Raw genomic sequence first — 22186 nt, 5'->3', positions numbered from 1 at the left:
ACGAAGCATTAATTTGATCATTTGAAGTCAAATCTTTTTGTTGCTGATTGACTCTCAATGTTGGAATTAATTTTTTTAGACCCACAATTGTTTTTAGACATTCTCCTTTTGATTTCCTCTTGTGTTTTGCTCTTTGTTGACGTGGGAGGCAAATCGACAAGTAAAGAATAAAGAACAAAAAGAAACCGACATAGAGATCTATGTAGTTCACCGACATTGTGTTACCTATCCACTAGTAGAGGAAGAGAAATCTTACTGTTAGAACCTTTATATTGGTCAACAAGACTTTATGTTAGATCATTTAGAACGCTAAATAACATATGTAAAGTATTCCGTCCTAAATAAATAGAAAAACTTTTCATCAAGTTGAATTCAAAATAAACTAAGTCTTCACTCTCTACAAAATACCATTAATTTTACAAAAATTTTACAAGGCCTTCAAACTTAGAAAAGTCTTTAGCGTAAGTATATGAATGGAAATCATCGATACCTTTTTTTTTTTTTTAAATATACGTTTTAACTTTTGAAAGTTAAATGAGTAACTTATCTTTCTCGAAAAGTTTTAAAAAAATGCCATGAAAATAGTTTATCAATAATCAACCTCTTCCATTTTCTTTCCTTTTGTCTATTTAAGTTCTTTTAACAATTTAAACAATTCACTTATTCGTTTTTTAAACAAAAATCGTATTTTTAAAATTACAAACGAAAATTGAAAATGAATTAATTTTTGTTGAAATACAGAAAACAAAACAAGTTAAAAAAATGTATGATTTTGGTTTTCAATAAACAAAAATTTAATAGTCGTAGAAAAAGACAAAAAAAATAAAATGGTTAGCAAATGGAGTCAAAATTTTTAGAGATGAAGATTTAATGAATACTTTTTACCATTCAAATCAGTCAATAATATCTTGTGGTGATTACCAAATTTGCTTTCTTTAAAAGTGTAGGTAAAGATTCAAACCCTAAACCTCTCGATCACTATTGTTCATTTTCGCCGACAAATTTGCATATGGTAATACCCAAAATTAACTTAGCTACCCACAAAGAAGACAATTGGTTTCCTTTGAAGGAAAAAAGAAAAGAACGGAAAGAAAAACTACCAAATTTATTAAAGAAGAGCTGAGAGATACAAAGGAACACAAATAGTCAAATACATTAACTTTCCCATGGTACCATATTGGATTAAAGCAGAACTCAAATCTTAAGTTGAAAAAACAAAGCATAGAAGAATTTGACTCAAAAAAGAAAAAACTTTTCACACCCAATACATTGAAACATGATCTTCATCTTCCCCAAGTTAATATTTTCCTAATCTCTATTAACTTTCCTGCAGTTCTTTCTGATCTCTCCTCTTGAGCCAGTTAGAGGAGAAATGTTTCCCATCTTCACCATAGACTTTGCAAATTGCTCAAAAAACAACTCAGAATTCTCTGCATATGCTCTCACCAATTCTGCTGATTGCAAGTTCTTTGTCAACAGAACTTCATCTGAGTTCAGCAGACCCTTTGCAGCTAAAATATTCTTGAAGTAGTAGTTGTCAAACTTGGTGGGGCTCACGAAGTCCAGGAAGAACAGGTTCTGGTCACCACCTGATCTCGGGCATCGCTTCCGCAACTCGGCAGCGTATGATGGATCGAGAGAAGGATCAGGCTGGGCGTTACCGGATTGGTTGTAAAGACGTTGTCTGAAGCTAGTGCATCGGGAGTTTCCGATGGTGTGACTACCTACATTAGTCAAAGTTGCAATAGTATCATTCACCATGGCCGTTAATATTTTGAGTGTGATTATTATATTTGTAATTTCTTCGAAGTAACATAAGGTTTCATATCAAAATCAATTGATATGAGAGATGTAGTCTTGATAAATGTTAAATGTTACCTGAAAGAGCAACAAGATCAACAATATCAAGGCCTTGTCTCTTGAACTTAGTGAGAATGGTTTGGAAAGTGTTGTTAGGAGCAGGAATGTCATTATTAGAGCCACTTAGACTTGCTCCTCTTGAATCCCTTCTTCCTAATGGAACTTCCCAACTTGGTCCTCCAGTCTTTTCATACAAAAACAAAACAAATTATAATAAACACCCAATCTCAAGCTTAATTAAACAGAAATTATATTATGCAAAAACAAAAGCAAAGGACAAAAGAAAGAAGAGAATGAGTTACAATGACAGTGGAGTCTCTGGCAGCAATGGCCAAAATATCAGCACAAGAAACAGTTTGAGGACATTCTTTCTCCAAAGCAGATTTGATCTCATCAATCACTTCAAATCCTCTAGCAGAGTTTCTGTTTGGATTTGATCTTTTCTCACTAGCTATTGTCCCACTGCTATCTAACAATATTGAACCATCACAACCCTGAAATTTTTAGTTTGTTACTTGTTAGTAGCTATTAATAAGCCTTCTCAAATATGATAATGGACAAAGCATGGTAAGTATCTTAATTCCTTCAAATCCATACTCATTTTCAACTCTAATACAAACTCTAAATCTTAAGGGTGGTGTTGTTTCAACTCCCGAGTCTACAATATAAGAAAATTAATAAAGATGTTTTTTAGCCGTTGGGCTCGTACAAATTTCTTGGGTTTAAACAATCAGTAGAGTTCACGGCTCCATAATCATGTTTTTACTGTCCTAGGCCTAAATACCCCTAACAAGAAATATTTGCAATGTAGCAATTATATTCAAAATAATTAAGTATATAGCAACATTTTAAAAAAATTGTAAATATAGCAAAATTTGTCAAATCACTGATAAACCATAAGAGTCTATCAACGATAGAAATCTATCACCGATAAATTTTACTATATTTGTAATTTTTTTAAATAATACTACATGGTTAATAATTATTCTAAAAGTTGTTATCCATTCTAATTACCTTTTTGAAAACATGGTAAAAAAATAAATAAAAATTTAAAAATTAGAAACATAAGTAGTATTTTAAAACTTGAATTCTAAAAAATGGAATAAATGACCATATTAAATAAGCTCAAATTTTAGAGCAATATATAGTTCCATAATTATTCTTCTTTAAGAAAATGAAATTGTCATGTGTCAATTTTTACTTAGGTGCAACAAAATATACAAGTGTCACACAACAATGTACCTAAAATTTTTCATAATTTTCAATCCAAAAACTAGAGTTATAATTAAAACCAATAATCCAATTTTAGTGAAAAAGGTTTATAAGGTTAATTAAAAAAGAGACTTTTAGTTGATGCGATAACCTTAACAAAACAATCATGGAAATGAAGCCTAAGCAAGGAAGCAGCAATACGAGCTTCCTTTGCAAAAGCCTTAGCCACTATAGACTTCACTATCTCTTGAGCTCTTGGACATGAATGATCATAAAATTGAGGATACAAATAGTATCCGCCTCCGCCATTGCCACCATGGCCGCCATGGCCACCAATCTTGTGAGAGAAAGCAACCGAAGCCAAGGCAAGAAAAGCAAATACAACAACCAAGCTCTTAGATTGAGCCATAACAATCTTCTCTTCCAGAAAGCACAATAAGAATTATTAAGGAAACTTAAAAAGGTTTAATTGGTACAATGAAAGATTAGGAGAGTTAATTTATAGGACAGTTTGTGGAATAGTTCTTCTCTAAATGGATTTAATCAAAATTAAAAAACAAAAAAAAAAAAAAAAAAAAAGGTTGGAGTTGGTAGCTAACTACTAATAATAAAGCTTTCACGTAGCAAAGAAATAAAGGGCTTTTGGAGTTGGTAACTTAGGTCTTCTTTTTAATTTCACTTTAACTTTGATGCTTTTAATTAAATCTAATCATGGAAGGATTAAACAAAAGTCTCTCTTGCATTTACTTTTTCTAATAATAATTATCAAACATAAATAATTATTTCCTACTTTAACTTTGGCTTTGTAAAATTAAATTAACAACTCAAAAACACATATTCCACACGTGTTCATTAATTAATTTTACTATGTGTTACATATACAATTATGTATCCAAAAAGTTTATTTGATTTGGAAGTTAAGATATCTTTTTCTTAGGTTCCCATTTAATAGAAAATTCCTTTCTAGAAAAAAGTGATTTAAAAATTTGTTTTTCTTAAAAAATACACAAAAAAATAATAATAGGTCTAATCTCAAAATTTATTGAAGTGAAGTAATAATTTGAAAGAGTCGATGATTATAATTTAGCTACCAAACAACCATATATTAAGTGATATCGTTTGTTAGAGTGTGTTTAGTTTAACGTTAATTCGATATATACTATCAATTAAGAAAAAAAAAAAACAAACACAAACGTAAGTTACTAATGGGATAAAATTTCAAGGAAATGTAATACTAAAGTGAAATAAAATTAATTTGATTAGGTACGTATAGGACATGTTATCTCTCTATATCTACCAAAAACCGAGGTCCTTTTGTAGTTATATTCCCATCATGTAGCTTCCAATGTTCTTTCTCATTAATTTCTCGAAGGGTGTTCTTTCACTTCAAACCACCTAATTCCCTTGATAATGAATTGGATTGTTAATAAATTATATGGTATAGTTTTTTTTTTCCTTCACTAAATTACATATTTACATGGTATTTAAATGTTACCTAGTCAAAAGAAATAATCATCAAAATTTCCCAAAAAAAACACCTTGAGAAAAAAGTAGAAACAACTCCAATTAATTTAATCCAAACAATTCACCCACAAAAACTTTTAAATTTTAAAAGTTTTAACTTTTTATGAATTTATTAGTTAAACACTACTTTCGAAAAATAGTAAGAAATAAAAAAGCGTTTTTACTCAAAGTGGTTAAAAGTACTCTCAATACATAGGGTACCCTCCAAATTTGTAAAGTAAATTAAGAATTGATTCCAAGCTTTGAAACACTATTTTGTTTTATTGAGATATTTTTAATAAATGATAAACCAATAATTTATTTAAATTACTTGGATTAAAATTGAACTAATCTTAGAGTAGAATTGATTTTGAGAATAGAAAAATGAGCATTGATTGGGTAAAAGAAAAAAGAGAAAAAAAAAAAAAAACAAGAAGAGAAATTGCTTTTTATGTGACTTTGGAAGGCAATAATGAGATATTAATAATTTATGGTTGAAAAGGAGAGGCAGATTCAACAACTTTGTTGAAAAACCTAAACCACAAAACCAATCACTTCTTTCTTGGTCTTTGAATATAATTATTTCAAAATACCATTTCTGTCTTTGAAGTTTCAAAGTTAAAAAGGTTATAACGTTAGAATATATTCCCACCCAGCTATCTATTCCTTTTGCATAACAGATCACATTATTGAACTAATCCAACCAAATTCATTAGCCTTTTATGCCTTACCACTCCCATATTTCAAACTTATGTTTCTTAAAGTTGAGTGTTTTTCTTTTAGTAGTTCGAATCTCTTGTACCCATAAAAAATACTAAATAATCATATAACTTAGGGGTTTGATATATATTCTAAATGGTTAAGGTCAAATCAATTACCATGCTCGAGTAATTTAAAAGTTTGAAATAATTTGGCTTAGAGAGCACTATTTTTCTTCTTTAAAATTGTTCTTATAATTAAAGATACGAATGGTTTAATTTTGTAATATGTTTCACATAAAAACTAATATTTGAACACATTCGTATGGTATTAAATTATCGTCATTTTCATTAGTTCAACATCCTACATTTAACAAACAAATCAACTCACATTTTTATTCTATCGTTAAACTACCCACGAACGTATGAAGAAAATGTCTTTCGTATAAATATAAATAATAAACAAAAATACGTTAACAAAGACATTACATATTTATTTATTATTCAATCTAAAATATTCATCCACATTCTAAATTTTGAAAAGATAATTGAACGTTTCTTCATTTAAAAATGCCATTTTTAATGAATGTATTTAGTTAATTAGGTCAATTTAACTATAAAGTTTTAATTAAACAGTCAAAAAGAAAGTAATAAGAAATCATCCAAATTTTGAACGAGAAGAACATAAAATGAAACCTAATTCTAAATCAAGAAGAAAGAGACAAAAAGAAAAGTAAAACACTCATCAATCCCAATACCAAAAACCTCAAATTATTCAATGATAAAAAAAAGAAAAGAAAAAAGTCAAATAAAATTATATAAATTATATTCTCTTAAAACAATAATTCATTACTAACTAAGCATAATTCAAAGTGATTTGATTTGAACTTCTCCATTATGTATCAGTAGAAGTTGAGTCCAAACCTTCTCCATTTTGTAGGTAAAGAATTATCATAATATTATTGGCAGAATGTTTAAGACAAAAACTATATATATATATATAATTATTGGCCATTTTTCTATTACTTCTCAATTGGATTAACTCATCCATAAAAAAAAATGTAAGAGATGTAGTTATTGAATGAAATGTATTTGATAAAGAGTGTGTATTATTCTTAATTGGATTAACTAATACGTCATTTTGTTTATTAAGACTCTTGATCCATACTTATTTTGATAATTTTTTATTAATCTCGCATGAACAACTTTATGAAAAGAAAAAATTTAGCACAACAGTAAATAGAACCTTCAATTTCGAAAAAGGATCGTATCTATTACCATTGAGTTACGTACACTTTGATAAATATATATTATATATTATTATATTTATCCAGAAGCTTGTTTCTTTGATTAAAATTTATTTGCTTTGCCTCTAAGTGATCCTTTAGTCATAAATTAAGAATTTTCAAATCCGACAAGGACATTGCACATAATTTTTAAGAGGAAAAGGGTAGAAGAATTGTCATACCAAAGATTAGACTGTTGGAAATTACTATCTTTTTCTTTGCTTTGGGAATTGCACCAAGGAAATTTTCTATTAAATTTGATTAATTATGAAAGATTGAGAGTACTCTTATACGCTTAAATGTTTAAATGGTCGAAAAGAAGTTATCATTAGTAGATAAGTTTTGCTAGAAAAATTTAGTTTTTACAAATCTTATCTCAAGAAATTTGTAAAAGGGTATTCTTAATGATAATTTATTTGAACTTGCATGGAAAGTTGACTAAATTTGAACTTGAACGAAACAAATCTTAAAATACATAAACCAAAATGGTGTTTTAACTTTAATAAAATGTCATAGCACTCTATCAAGTAAATCCAAATGAGAATGAAACTAATATAAGTGGTATGTGTGATTCAAGTTAGTTAGGTATTGTACCAATACTGCTCGAAAACAATATGAAACATTTAGACTAAAGATCGTAATGTGGAGCAATTTTTGAATGATAACGAATATATAATGATATTTTAAAAATTGCAAAGTCTATTAGTGATATACAGACGTTTATTGTCTACCACTAATACAACTTTCACTTATTGTTTTCCAAATTAACCATTTGGAGATAGAGATTCATGTTATTAACCTTTTAATCTAGGTTATAAATAAATTATTATCCATAAAATTTAGTTGTTTGGAAGGATAAGACACAATCAATCACATAGAGTGAGAATAAGAGACATTGTATTACAACTTAATCTAAATGTAAATTAAATGTTCTATATGACTTGTAAGGTAAAACGGTCCATCCGAACTTGACTTTGGTGTGAAACATATTAGGATATCCTCTTTCTTCAAATGTCATTTCTTTTTTGCAAAGGAAAAAAAGAACTTTTTTCCCCTCCAAGGGACAAAATCAAGAGTTCATCAATGGAATATATGTATTATGTATATATATATAAATTTTTAATTTAATAAAGTAAACCATAAATATCTCATATAACTCAAATATCTCAATCATATATGATTGAAATGTGAAATGTCATATAACTGAACTTTTTAATTTAAGTTTGGGAATTGAAATGTCATGAACTTACATTATGTGCTGACAAACGCCTTCTTTCTGCTTCCGTGTAAATCGAATTTTATAGAACAGAATTGATTCATCACATTCCTATCCAATGTCTTCTTACTTGAAGTTTCAAACTATTGTTCAATACCATTTGGAACTATGGGGCCTTCACTTCCACCTCGCACTTAAGGTCTTCAACCTTTAGAGGTAAATTATGATCACCATAATGTCGCTATCTTTTAATAGTCAATATATAATGTCGCTATCTTTTAATGGTCGGTGAATATTGATACAAAAGACTACTTAGGACTAATAACCACAAGATATTGTACATCAAACAATGCACAATTGTCAAACATTTTGTGATGGTCTCTTTGAATTGGAGGTGAACATGATAGACCGAAAAGGCAATCTGACCAAACTGAAGACAATCGTTCGAAGATAAGGAGAGGTTTTGATTGGTGTCAGTTTGAGAAAAATTCAAACTAACAACATTTTTAAAAAAATTCAAAGGCTCAAATCGACCTAAACTAATCAATCGACCGACCAACCAACGGCCGATTTGTCTCATTCATGGTCGGAGTCGGTTTGAGATTTCACTAAACCAACCATAATCGGTTTGATAAGAAAACCGACTCAGACCGACCGATGCTCACACCTACTCCAAATAATTTCTCAAGGTTTGCCTACTTAAATCGTCAGAAAAGGCAGTCAATGTTACGCATCCAATATTCATTACCCCAAGACACTGTAGACCATTCACCATATAGCGTCGTGAACCAATTTCGTATGACCACAACTCTGAAGCTCTAAGCAGATTGCGTACAGCATGAACTATTACCCACATTATAGAAAAAGCAACTAATGTCTCGACATATTAAGGAATTCAGAGTAACCAAATAGGCTTAACGTCTACTTGCCATCAGTTATCTCTTTTACTTCACTACAAACCCAGATTCCTAACTTGATTGTCAGGCTTCTTCAGTCGGGATCACTACACATTAATGAATTAATCTAACACTCCGCAGTCTATTTTCTTATTCTACCAAGCAAATATCAAATTCAACAGTAGAGGGTCTTAGCACTTTTAGCATCTGAACAAATTTGAGCATTGGAATTGCTTCAGCAACAAACAAAAGTTTGTTATTCGTTTCATAAAAAAGAATCTAGTTATAAGCTACCGGGCAATAAACGATAGATTTTCACATCAGCAAGGCTTTTAGGTAATAGTCTAATATAAATATTTCAGGGAGAACCAAGGGCAAAAGGAGTATTAACTGACCAACGACCCTCAATACAATCTATTATTAACATTATACAAGGTCGGTGTTTAAATCCTTGTCTATGGTCATTCGTTCTATATACTTCTCGTTTGTGGAAAAACTAAAGAACGAACTTCCATGAAAAAGAAACAAAGAAACAAGAAAACAAAGCTTCTTTACAGGTAACCTGTAGGCATTCAAGGGCTTTTGGGTTGTGAAACATTGCGCTGCAATTGCTTTGCCTGTTCAAAGTTGGGTTTTGTGAACCAGGTGGTATAAAGAAACTGCTTATGAGGTCCTACGTGATTGCACATTAATCTTATCTTCTGTCGTTCCCTCATCCATCTCATCACTATTTTCATATGCCTTTTGCTTGTTAATCCTCTCAAACCAACTTCCTGGAAAGGAAAAGAATAGACAACTATCAACTTAGAACAACGTCATTTACCAACATAGCTAACTAACAAAACAGCACAAAGTTACAGAACAAAAAGGACCTAGAGCTGTGACATTGCCCACTCTAGTTGAGCTGTTATGCTACATCTAAACCCTTCTGGACAAAGAAGAAAAAAAGGGAATCTGATTCTAACTTCAGAAATTATACAGTTATAAAAAGTACGGACAAGGTTATAATTACATAAATAACCCAGTGCTTGACACCCATAAGGAAGCGTTAAAGCTAGCCACCTCTCAAATTTACGACTCTCTACCTCTCTAAAAATCCAATTATTCTTCTCAAGCTAAATTCTGCACAAAATAGCAAAGAAATTTCCTGCCACCAAATTATGCTTTTTTCCTAGGAGGTAAAACTGAAAATCACCCCTCCTACTGAACCTTGCGATCTATATTCCAAGTCCAACAACTTAAAACTAAAAGCATTTTCATCAACGATCCCCAATGTTTATGCCCTTATGGGTGTTGAGAATACGGCATTTCTCATTTCACCAGGACTAAAAACATTAAGAGCACACAATTTATGGTAAATATCCTCTTTTAAAGTAAGCCAGGCTAAATATAAGATTATTATTTTTGAAGAAATTTGACGACTGAAGTGCTGGAACGTGGCATATTTTCGTCTGAGATGAAAATGCCTCATACATACAATTCAATAAGAAATCAAACCGAAATTCTCATTTCTAAACCATAGGTCACAACTAAACCCCAATTGAAAGAATCAAAGCATCTAACAGAATTCCATCATCCTAATTTCTGTGTTAACATAACTCATGTTACATAAGGAATTTCTAATTCGTGGGGATAGGATGAAAGAAATGGAACTAACTTTGAAGAGAAACCTAAAAATGAGGAAATGGAATCAGAAAACGCATTGTTACCTGAACGCGGTCCCAAGTTTCGGCTATGGTTAGCGGACCGTGCTCCTTAACAATGTCGAAGATGGCTCTAGTGATCGTCTGGGTTTGCTCCGGTGGAGTTTTAAGCTCTATCGGTTTCATTTTCGGCTTTGGCTTCGTCGCGAAACACCTTATTGCAGTCCGAAACATACTTTTTTTTTTTACTTACAAAACCAAACGGAGAAGAAAACAAACCCCAGTAATCCTTCCCTATGCTCTGTTCGTCGGAGGAATCTATAGCCGTGGTAAACCTTCGGGCCTGGAATTCAGGAGAAAGGAGCCCCGGCGACTACGGTTGGATTTCGGGAATTTCAGATGTAGAGTGGTGTTGGAATTCGGGTGTTTTGGGAAATCTGTAGGGTACGAGAATCCAATTAACCTCGGGAAATTGGCAAAATAAGGTAAAGGTTAATTGCAAATATTCACAATATTAGTATATCAATTTATCACGTTTATTAAAAATATTGTTATATTTAATTATTATTATTATTTCTTTCTTCTTTTTCTTTTTCTAAAAAGGTTATCATAAGATGAATGATCTGTGAAAGTTTTCTATTGTTGCTGAGGGAGAAAAAGAAAGAAGAGTTATCATATCCAACGGTATATTTGGATGAAAATTATAAATCAAGTCAAAGTATTCGAGTAAACTCAAAAAATTTGAGTTGGATTGGATTGATTTTCTTTTCATCAACGTAATTTTGACAAATTTTTATATTGTTTTTAAATTTTATAATATTGGTTATATAAGTTTGATCATCGATCCACTAAAATTTCAAAAGAAATAATAAAAATAACATCTAAAGTTGAAATTTCAGACTATACATAAAACGATTAGACATACCAAATACCAAATAATTCACTAGAATGGTTGTTTTAGGACTACATATAATACAGGAGAAGTAGAATGGACTGGATATGACTTCATCTTATTTGATATCTGCTCTAAATTGGTATGTATATATTTTAAGGTGTTGGGATTCAAACAAAAGCATTTGGAGTTTGAAACTAAATTTTTATTCAACAAAATAATTTAAAAACGACGAATTCAACCAATTTCAATGCCAAAAATTCAACAAAATCAAATTCGTCTAATTCGGCCAATTCAACATATTCAAAATATTTAACTTATAGGCAGAAAACAAATCAACACCAAATCGAAAGTGTTGGTGGGAAGGCGGACGACGGCGGAAAAAATTATGAAGGATGAGGGCAAGTGACTGGACAGTGTCGGAGAGGGAGCGGCTGCCTTGAAGGGCGAGCAACTGGATACCGGCGGAGAGGGGGATGGTCGGCTATAAGGGCCGGCGGGGAGGAAGCTGAACTGAAGATTGAAGAAGATGAGGCGACTTCAAGGGTGTGGGTGCGGGCGTGCGGCGAATTACAAAAAGGTTTTAGGTTTTAGTTTTTTTTATATGTACATATATAAGAGTGTTCAAAAAAACCTGCCCGACCAAAAAAGAATTATCACAACGTAGCCCTGATGCGTACAACTAAAACCACCGTTTAGCGGTGTATATATGAACTATCAAAGACGCCGGAGGAATTGATGAACCTCCGCCTCCTCCTCCAATCCTACGACTGTGTAATGATCGGTTTCTCCCGCAACCTCTCCACTGTCTCCAAGCTTAGTCATTTACAGAACCTCCAAACACCGGCGTCGCCAAATATCATTCCCTTTCCTCAGTTGCAACACCAGCGGAAGCTTTTAGAATGGCGACTCATGAGTATTCTTCACGACTGCACGCTCTTTTCTCAAATCAAGCAAGTCCATGGCCATATCATCCGCAACGGATTGAGTCAATGTTCTTACGTCCTCACCAAACTCATCCGCATGCTCACGAAGGTAGATGTCCCCATGGGTTCCTACCCACTTCTGGTTTTTGGACAGGTTAATTACCCCAACCCCTTTCTTTGGACTGCCATGATTCGTGGATACGCGCTTCAAGGACTCGTGTCTGAATCTACTAACTTCTATACTAGAATGAGGAGGGATGGCGTCGGTCCTGTTTCGTTTACGTTTTCGGCGCTTTTTAAGGCTTGTGGGGCTTCTCTTAATATGGATTTGGGTAAGCAGGTGCATGCCCAGACGATTTTGATTGGGGGATTTGCGTCTGATTTGTATGTAGGTAATTCGATGATTGATTTGTATGTGAAATGTGGGTTCTTGGGTTGCGCGCGGAAGGTGTTCGATGAAATGTCTGAGAGAGATGTGGTTTCTTGGACTGAACTGATTGTTGCGTATGCGAAGTATGGGGATATGGAATCTGCTAGTGGTCTGTTTGATGATTTGCCTTTGAAGGATATGGTGGCATGGACGGCAATGGTCACTGGTTATGCCCAAAATGCCAGACCAAAAGAGGCATTGGAGTATTTTCAGAAAATGCAGGATGTAGGTATGGAGACCGATGAAGTTACCCTGGCCGGTGTCATTTCGGCCTGTGCTCAGTTGGGTGCAGTTAAACATGCTAACTGGATTAGAGACATTGCTGAAAGATCAGGTTTTGGACCTTCTGGAAATGTAGTCGTGGGATCTGCTCTTATTGATATGTACTCTAAATGTGGCAGTCCTGATGAGGCATATAAGGTTTTTGAAGTAATGAAGGAAAGAAATGTGTTTTCTTATAGTTCCATGATTTTGGGATATGCAATGCATGGTCGTGCTCGTTCAGCTTTGCAGTTATTCCATGAGATGTTAAAAACAGAAATCAGGCCAAATAAGGTTACTTTTCTTGGGGTACTTTCAGCCTGCAGCCATGCCGGTTTGGTTGAACAAGGCCGACAGGTATTCGCCAAGATGGAGAAGTTTTTCGGTGTTGCTCCGTCACCTGATCATTATGCATGTATGGTAGATCTCCTAGGTCGAGCTGGATGTTTAGAGGAAGCACTCGACCTCGTTAAAACCATGCCAATGGAACCTAATGGAGGTGTATGGGGAGCACTGCTTGGGGCTTGCCGCATCCATGGGAATCCTGACATTGCTCAAATAGCTGCGAACCAACTATTCAATCTCGAGCCAAATAGTATAGGGAACTACATTTTGCTATCGAACATATATGCATCAGCAGGAAGGTGGGAGGAAGTATCGAAATTGAGGAAAGTGATTAGAGAAAAAGGCTTGAAGAAGAACCCGGGCTGCAGCTGGTTTGAAGGGAAGAATGGGGAAATTCACGATTTCTTTGCAGGTGATACAACTCATTCACGATCAAGTGAGATTAGACAAGCCTTGAAGCAACTAATTGAAAGATTAAGAGCCCATGGATACAAACCAAACTTGAGCTCTGCACCTTATGATATGACTGATGATGAAAAGGAAAGAATACTGATGAGTCACAGTGAAAAGCTTGCATTGGCATATGGGTTGCTGTGTACTTCAGCTGGTGACACCATTAAGATTATGAAAAACATTAGGATATGCGAGGATTGTCACAATGTCATGTGTGCTGCATCAGAGATCACCGGAAGGGAGATCATTATAAGGGATAATATGAGATTTCATCACTTCCACAAGGGGACTTGTTCATGTGGTAACTTTTGGTGATCATATGTTGACAGTCTCCTCATTCTCAACTGATTCCTTGGTGGAAGAAAACCACAGTTGAGAATCATTCCGCATTGTGCACTGTTGTGAGTATGAACGCTGGATTATGTAGAAGGCAGAGAATGCCCATAAGGTTATAAAATTCAACTCATGGTGGCCTGGATACTTTTGACTCAGTAACGAGACATTCGAGAACGATGTTTTGTTCTGTTTCTTTGTATTCCTTCATGCTTGTATTTACACCAGTTCTGGATTACTCAGATTACTTGGCATTATTCCTTTTGTATTACATCATAAAGATTAAAGAATTAGCCCAATTTCACCCATTGGAAGGCGATCAATTTAGTATTTTGCCTGTTTGGTTTGCAAATAAGTCCAGAAGTCTTGTTTTCTCAGCAAAGAGAAAATCAACTTGCAATATTTTAAAAAAAGTGAGTAATTTTATGGACTTTATATTTATAAGATTTTCTTATTTTTTTCACCAAAAATTGACGTTAGATACTTTTATGAAAGTCACGAATAAGTTTACCTGCAACAACCTTAACAATATTTGTAACTCAATTTCAAATATTCTTTGAATGTTAGATTCTAAGATTTGACTCCTGATTCTTAGTTGTGGGTAGAGACTTTATTATCCAAAAGGAAGTTTAAGTAGATTTTTCAAATGATAAATAAAATAAATAACTATGATGATTTCTGTAGAATTTCTTTTTCTAATGAACTTATTTATAAATTTATAAAACTTGCTGATATAATTATAAGATTCATATTCATTATCAAGAATACCTTTAAATAAAATTTAAAAAAGGTAATGAATAACTTTTTGAGAACATAATACAATAAACATAATACATTGTTGTAGATATGTTCAATAACTTTTTTTCTTTTTTTTTTTTTCTTTTTACCTTTTCTAATATTCTAATTATCCTTCATTTGAAGATAAAAAACGATCCAATTTGATCTTAATTTTGATTTAACGATATCATCCACATTTCAAGATAAAAAAAACTATTTATTCTTCCAATTTGATCTAAGGATATCAATAATGCACTAATTACAATGTGATTATCCCTCGTTTCTTCTCCTACATTTTAAGATAAAAAAATGATTTATTCTTCAATTTGATCTTAATTTTGATTTAAGGATATTTACAATGTGATCATCCCTCATTTCTTCTCCTACATTTTAAGATAAAAAATGATTTATTCTTTCAGAAACGAATTATTCTTCCAATATGATCTTAATTTTGATTCAACTTCTTTCTCTGTGTTTTTGTTTTGTTTTTAAAAGAACTTTTTTCGATTTGAATCTGATTCAGGAAAACTTTTTTCTACTTGAATCTAATTCCAAATGATTTTATTTCGAATCCCAAATATTGGTTTGATTTTGTTTTAAAAAACAGTACTTTGAATTGGTTTCGCTGTGTATTACGCTTTGATTTTACTATGTACATATATTAGCTTTGTATGCTTTGGTTTTACTATGTAAGGAGTTCTACATAATAGTGATATACATATACATATTTGATCCACTTACTAAAGTGATTTTTATTTTTATGCAGTTAACTATAATATTACATATCTCTGTCGAATATATTGAAATATATTAGATCAATATATTTTAGGTGAATATACCAAATATCTACAAAATCAAAATCCACAGATTATCAAGAATGAGCAAGGAATATATACAAATACGTTGTATTCTATTTTCTACCATTTTCACAGAACTCACAATTTTTCGAGAAAACAATTCGCACAAAAAGGTTCTCTAGCACGATGGTCAAACTATCTAACATCGTTTCTTAGCAATATACCAACACCCTTCCACCATTTTTTAGAAATGCTAGATCGCATTAGGACTAGTGTACATATTAACATGAACATAATAGGACTACCATCCATATTAACATATTAGTTGGTCGCTTCACTAGGCGATAAGATCTGATGTGACAAAGATATAAAAAGAAATGATGTAAATATTTGTAACATATTTGAGAAACATTGTTGATTCAACCACACAACCCAGAAATTATACATAATACAAACAACCATAACACGCATCAACCGAAGCTAGTCCTTAAATTACTTGATCATTTGTGACATAACAGCCTTCGTTTTTTTTTATATAGATCTATATATATGATCTATTCATGATACCCCTTCTAAGATCACCGCGGTAATTTTATTAATATAAACAGCATACAAACATGGACACTTTCCAAGTCATTCTCAGTGATGTCCCGGAAGCTTCTCCTTGATCTTCTCCATTATTCCCTTCTTCTCATGCTGCCCACCATGCTCGGCCGACGCATAACCGCCCGGGGTCGTGGTTGACACTGCTTGCCCCTCATGATGGTGACGTCCTGGCAGCTTCTCCTTTACCTTCTCCTTCAGCCCCTTCTTCCTCCTCCCTCCATGCCCATCATCTTCCGACTGAAACATCATCCCATTAAAATCATCTCAGATTTAATTAGAAAAAACAACAATAATTGATGTAAACATTAAGGTCGCTGTTTGAAGCAACTTGCCAGGATTCTGAAGTTGCGAAATCCGGTGTCAAAATTATTATAAGGAAAGAATTTAAATGCTATATATTTAATAGGCTTAGATCAAGAACCGACTAGGGGAAGATATAAATTCAATATTATACTATTCTAACATCGCTCTCGTAGAGTCTAATACGAGAGAAAGACTACCAACACACAGGACACAAGGACCTTTCACTTCGAAATTTTTTTATTTTGTGCTGGATGAAGCAACGGAGAGATGATTGCCATATATCACTTTTTGTTATAAAATAACTTTTTTAAATTCTCTTTCATCTTAAAAGAAGATTTCTCTTTTAAATTTTCTTAACGGGTGAAGGATTAAGATGAGATTAGGTTACACTTACGGAGCTAGAACTGGAGCTCCCAGAGCGATGAAGTATGCCCCCATGCTCCTTATGCTGCTGATGGTGTCCTCCTCCATACCCTGCCCCACCGTATCCGCTCGTCTCATATGTCCCACCGGTCCCCATCCCCGTCCCAGTTCCAACTGGGTTACCGAACACATCATCAGTTCGACGCACAGGGTTTCCATACTGGTCAGTTTCACGGAACTCACCGGTCCGACGAAGGGGGTCACCGTACTGACCGGTCTCGGAGATTACGTTGCCATATTCATCAGTCTGGCGAATTGGGTTGCCGTACTGATCGGTTCCTCCAGATTGGTAATGCGCCATATTTTTTTGCAAAGCAAAACACAACAAAAAGAACTGGATACAGCTTAAAGAGTGATTAGTTTTTGAGAATATTGATGTATGAATTTGGAAGTGAAGATTGTTGGATTATATATACAGTGTTGGATTATATATACAGAGACTTCGAGGGGTGGAATTATTAGTAGATAAAGTTTTGAGAAACCACGTGCATGTGATCCATCAGGAGATGACGTTTTAGTTGACACGTAGCATTGGAAGATTACGTGACATCTTTTGATGATGACATGTGTGACGGGTTATGTCGGCAATGGACTTTAGGATTTTCCCGAAAACGTAATGTAACATTTTTGTTTTTTATTTTTGTCATGAATCCAACTACGAGTAGATAAGTTAGTTAGTGAGCTAACAAGAAGAAAAGTATGGATATCTTTGAATCAAAGTTCAATAAGTTTCGATCAATTAGCCAAGCCTAACACCACACCGACATGCAGCCTGCAGACACGACACTGACATGCAGCCTTCTAATTTTTTAATTTTGCAAGTCTCTTTTTCAGAAAAATCGGTCAATTTAATTACGTTTCGTTTGATATCAACGGTGTAATTTAATTGAGAGTACAAATCTTAATATCTTAATTAGAAACAGGGGGGAGATGATGTTTGGATTTGATTCTTTGGTGTGTTTATAAATATGTTTTTACTTAACGCTAAAAATCTAGTTTTGAAAAGTTGATTCAAGCATGTTTACGTGTTTCTAGCTGCCCTTCACTTGGCCAGATGGACGACTCCTTATTGGATATCTTAGAAGAACATTGAAGACCCCGTAAATCCTTCGAGTTTGATTTTGGCTCAGCTTTTGATATTTCTAAAAGTTTGTCTTTTATCTTACATCCTTCTTCATTTTGAGATTGCCCTACGTCCTTCTTATCCTCTCCAAATATTACGATCTATCCTTGATCAAGATCCTATCTCAGTCTATATTAATTAATATATTCATCTCAAATTCTTTGGCGTATAAGTATTAAATGAATTAATGAATAAAAGTATTATTAAATGAATTGATGTTCTCATCACCTCTAACCTTAAAACTAACTTTTACAATCGAAATATGCTTTAGCTAAATTTAGTTAACGTGAGACTGAATTATCAAAGCATTTTAGGCTTTTATAAGGGTTAGCAAGTGACAGAAAAATTGTAGCTGATCTAAAAATATTTGACTTTTATATCAGTGAGAAAAATTATTAGTAATATTTATTAGAGCATATATAAATCCATAGTAACAGAAATAAAATTAGAGATAAACTTATTCTAACTTAGAGATGTCATCCATGGTACCCAATCACTGAATCGAATTCAAGTTGAGATACTTAAACTTCAAATAATAGGTTTATACGCAAAACTTTAAGATAAGTTTTATCGTTATACACAAAACAAGTCTACAATTAAACTTAATCAAAAAGTAAGTTGTTATTTTCTACGATACTTTAGCCTCCATGGTTTCATACCCAAATGATGCAGGAGTCTTTGATTGACGTCGGTATATTTGCAATTTGCAATTTTTAAAAAGTGTCTCTATATACTAAATTATTTTTCTAGATTTTTGATATACTTTTTGTCAGCCCATACATGCATAAAAACGTATGATGTACTCAAAAGAAAAACAAATAGTGCATATTAATTAATAACATACATTAGTAACTTAAGTCCTCACTTCAATATTATTATTTAGTCACGCACAAACATGTCCCTTCGTTCATTGTGCTTTCTCTAAAAACACTTCACAAAACTTAAGTTTAGTTAAGGAAAACGACCACACACACACAGCCTTTAGCCTTTTCAATGGTGTCCTCCCGGCAGCTTCTCCTTAATCTTCTCTATTATCCCCTTCTTCTCATGATGTCCACTCCCATCCTCTGTCGTCTTCGTAATCACCACTTTTTCATTATGAGATATCCCAACCGGCTGCTGCTGCTCGCTTTCATGACTCGGCTTGGGGTACTGCTCGTCGGTCCGGCGGAGGGTATCAACATACTGCCCGGTTTCGGAGATGACGTTGCCGTATTCATCCGTCTGACGAATTGGGTAGCCGTATGCATCGCTTCCAGCTTGTGCGCTGTATTGGTTTTGGTAATGTGCCATTTTTCTTTTCTTTCTTTTTCTCTTTTAGCGAGAGCTCAAAGATATTTAAATTGAGAGAGGGAATTTAGTGGATAAGAACTTCAAGATTTGATTTTTCATCGAGGGGAATTTGGGGAAGCCATTGATATGCCACGTTGAGTTTTTGCTGCCACGTGGTGGAAGATCACACTATCTCATGTTTATGAGCTGTGTACGTAGCTCTTACCATTTACCATCATTAAGATGTCAAAGTCTTAAACCACTTAATGATTTGGTGTCTTTTCTTTCTCTCTTTTTTTATCTTAATCAAACATTGCATTATCATTAATTAATGGGAAATATACTGTAATTTTGCTGTCTGAATGAAACTAGCGAGAGTGTTTTGTCCACCTTAAATACAACTATGATTACATATACATATGTTCGTAAAATATGTATAAGCTGGTGAAGTCTTAAAATTAAATCTCATCAATTTAGTGTTGAAAATTTGAGTAAACATGTCTGTAATTGAAAGATTTAATGAAAAGCTAAACAAAAATAATCAACAAAAACTCTATCTTCACGTATATCCTTATTAACTAAATCCTCCACTACAAGTATAGACTTTCTAACTATACCAACTTGAAACGTCATACTCAATTAGGTGCATGTTAAATTAAAAGAAAAAAAAAAGATATCTAAATTCGTGCAGATGTTAAGAGGAGAGAGGTTTTGACCAGAAAGATTTAAGAGAAAGGGTTTCGAGAGAAATTGAAGAAGATGGCCGAAAGTTGTTGGCATTTTGGGAATTAAATCTTATGGTATGATATACCTTTTTCATTTAATTTTTGAGCCAATTCGATATTTTTCTATAATAAATAGTGAAAATTTTTATATTAAGAGTAGTAATTAGATAGGATTGATGGTTTAGACTCGATGGTTTTATACCAAAATGATGCAATAGTCTATGATTGAGATCGTTATATTTGCGTAAATCAACTATCCGAGTAGATATACTTTTTTTGTCAACTCATATATGCATATAGAAGTGTATGAAGTACTCAAAAGAAAAATAAATAGCGCATATTAATTAATACATTAGTAACTGAAGTCCTCACTTCACTATTATTATCTAGTTACGCACAAACATGTCCCTTCGTTCACTGTGCTTTCTCTACAAACACGTCACAAAACTGAAGTTCAGTTAAAGAAATCGACCACACACACAGCCTTTAGCCTTCTCAATGGTGTCCTCCCAGTAGCTTCTCCTTAATCTTCTCTATTATTCTCTTCTTCTTATGATGTCCACTCCCATCCTCTGTCGTCTTCGTCGTCACCTCTTTTTCATTATGAAATGTTCCACCCGACTGCTGCTCCTCGCTTCCATGACTCGGCTTGGGGTACTGGTCGTCGGTCCAGCGGACGGTATTGACAAATTGACCGGTTTCGGAGGTGACGTTGCCGTATTCATCAGACCGAATTGAGTAGCTGTATTCATTGCTTACAGCTTGTGCGCTTGATTGGTTTTGGTAATGTGCCGTTTTTTTTTCTTTTTATCTATTAGCCTAACTGTGAGAGCTCAAAGATATTTAAATTGAGAGAGGGAATTTAGTATGGATGAGAGTTTCAAGATTTGATTTGTCATCGAGGGGAATTTGGGGAAGCCATTGGCTATGCCACGTCGAGTGTTTGCTGCTACGTGGCTATGTCAAAGTTTTAAATCATGTTTGATCCATTGGAATAAAATTCCTCTGACTAATAGATCAAATCCGGACATGGTTTGAAATATGTTTTTTCATTAGATGTCATATATCTTAGAAAAATTTTCACTTTAATGTCTTACCATTGATAACAAAGGTTAACCAACTTAACGATCAACCATAATGATTGATCAATGGTCACACCGACCGATCATCTTAACTGTCAACTTCTGATCATATTGATTATCGCCTTCGGATCGTCTTGATGGTCGATTATCGATCGTCGATGATCAATCATTTTGATCGTTGGTGACGCCTACAACTTTGGACGCTTCTGTCGTTATGTGAACATCTTGATCAGCGACGAGCACTCGTTATCATTAATTATGGATGTTGTGCCTCTTGTCATTATGGTCAATGACCAATAGCCATGAGCCTTGGCGACCGATTTTCATGATGGTCGATGACCAATCAATTGTCTTAATTAAACATTGGCGACAGTTGACCATCTTCACCATTGATCAACGATCGTCTTCACCAAGGCTTCTTGTACTCTTTCCCTTGAGTTTAAATAGTGAACACTATGAAAGCCTATGGATTACCTTTTTTCTTTTTTCTAATTCAATCTAGAAAATTCGTTGGCCAACTATTGGGTGTCATTTCTGACAACTCTGTGGCCGAACTTTAGACCACAACTCCGACAACCACCACAAATCTTGAAAAAATGAATTTTTGAAATTTTTTTCTCTGAGTCATTTTCAAATACGCATTTGATTTAATCACAATAACATTTTCTAAAATACATATTCTTCATTCTTCTATTTTCTTTTCTTCTTGAGTTTTTTAATTATCTATTTTTTCTTCTTTGTTTAAAACTAATCTTTAGTTGATTTCAACCGTTTTGTTTATTTTGTTATATTTTTTTCAGGTGAAAATTGATGAGTTATCTATTTTGTTATATTTTGTTTATTTTGTTATATTTGAATGAAACTAACGAGAGTATTTTGTCTACTTAAATACTACAATGGTTACATTCACATAAATTCATAAAATATGTACAAGTGAAGTCTTAAAATTGTGTTGAAAATTTGAGTAAACGTGTCTGTAATTGAAAGATTGAATGAAAAGCTAAACCAAAATAATCATCAACGACTGTATCTTCACATATACCATTTACTTATTAATTAACTAAACCTTGCATTCCAAGCATAGACTTTCTAACCACATACTAACTAACTTGAATCGACATAAC

General features: G+C 33.3%; 5 protein-coding genes across 5 annotated transcripts; 1 reads left to right on the top strand and 4 right to left on the bottom strand.

The window, feature by feature from the left end:
- Positions 1-1086: 1086 nt before the first annotated feature.
- LOC103493217 (peroxidase 72-like) lies at positions 1087-3546 on the bottom strand. Its single transcript, XM_008453891.3, has 4 exons — positions 3224-3546; positions 2163-2354; positions 1879-2044; positions 1087-1724 (listed from the first exon to the last, which is right to left on the bottom strand). Exons 1-4 carry the CDS (start codon positions 3479-3481, stop codon positions 1309-1311), a joined length of 1032 nt encoding a protein of 343 aa, XP_008452113.1. The 5' UTR covers positions 3482-3546; the 3' UTR covers positions 1087-1308.
- A 5511-nt stretch (positions 3547-9057) lies between these two features.
- On the bottom strand, positions 9058-11687 carry LOC103493216 (uncharacterized). The gene is made up of 3 exons (XM_008453890.3): positions 11549-11687; positions 10381-10751; positions 9058-9444 (listed from the first exon to the last, which is right to left on the bottom strand). Exons 2-3 carry the CDS (start codon positions 10546-10548, stop codon positions 9244-9246), a joined length of 369 nt encoding a protein of 122 aa, XP_008452112.1. The 5' UTR covers positions 10549-10751; positions 11549-11687; the 3' UTR covers positions 9058-9243.
- A 20-nt stretch (positions 11688-11707) lies between these two features.
- Positions 11708-14284, top strand: LOC103493215 (pentatricopeptide repeat-containing protein At5g44230). The gene has a single exon (XM_008453888.2). The coding sequence runs from the start codon at positions 11945-11947 to the stop codon at positions 13934-13936; it is 1992 nt and encodes a 663-aa protein (XP_008452110.1). The 5' UTR covers positions 11708-11944; the 3' UTR covers positions 13937-14284.
- Positions 14285-15915: 1631 nt separating this feature from the next.
- LOC103493214 (dehydrin DHN1) lies at positions 15916-17256 on the bottom strand. Its single transcript, XM_008453887.3, has 2 exons — positions 16832-17256; positions 15916-16371 (listed from the first exon to the last, which is right to left on the bottom strand). Exons 1-2 carry the CDS (start codon positions 17159-17161, stop codon positions 16168-16170), a joined length of 534 nt encoding a protein of 177 aa, XP_008452109.1. The 5' UTR covers positions 17162-17256; the 3' UTR covers positions 15916-16167.
- Positions 17257-18973: 1717 nt separating this feature from the next.
- LOC127150409 (late embryogenesis abundant protein D-11-like) lies at positions 18974-19276 on the bottom strand. The gene has a single exon (XM_051088126.1). It carries the CDS (start codon positions 19274-19276, stop codon positions 18974-18976), a length of 303 nt encoding a protein of 100 aa, XP_050944083.1.
- Positions 19277-22186: the final 2910 nt, after the last annotated feature.

Source organism: Cucumis melo, chromosome 7 (assembly GCF_025177605.1).
Source record: "Cucumis melo cultivar AY chromosome 7, USDA_Cmelo_AY_1.0, whole genome shotgun sequence".
In the NCBI taxonomy this organism is placed as follows: domain Eukaryota; kingdom Viridiplantae; phylum Streptophyta; class Magnoliopsida; order Cucurbitales; family Cucurbitaceae; genus Cucumis; species Cucumis melo.
Note: the sequence above shows the minus strand (reverse complement) of the source record. Positions and strands in the feature narration are given on the sequence as shown.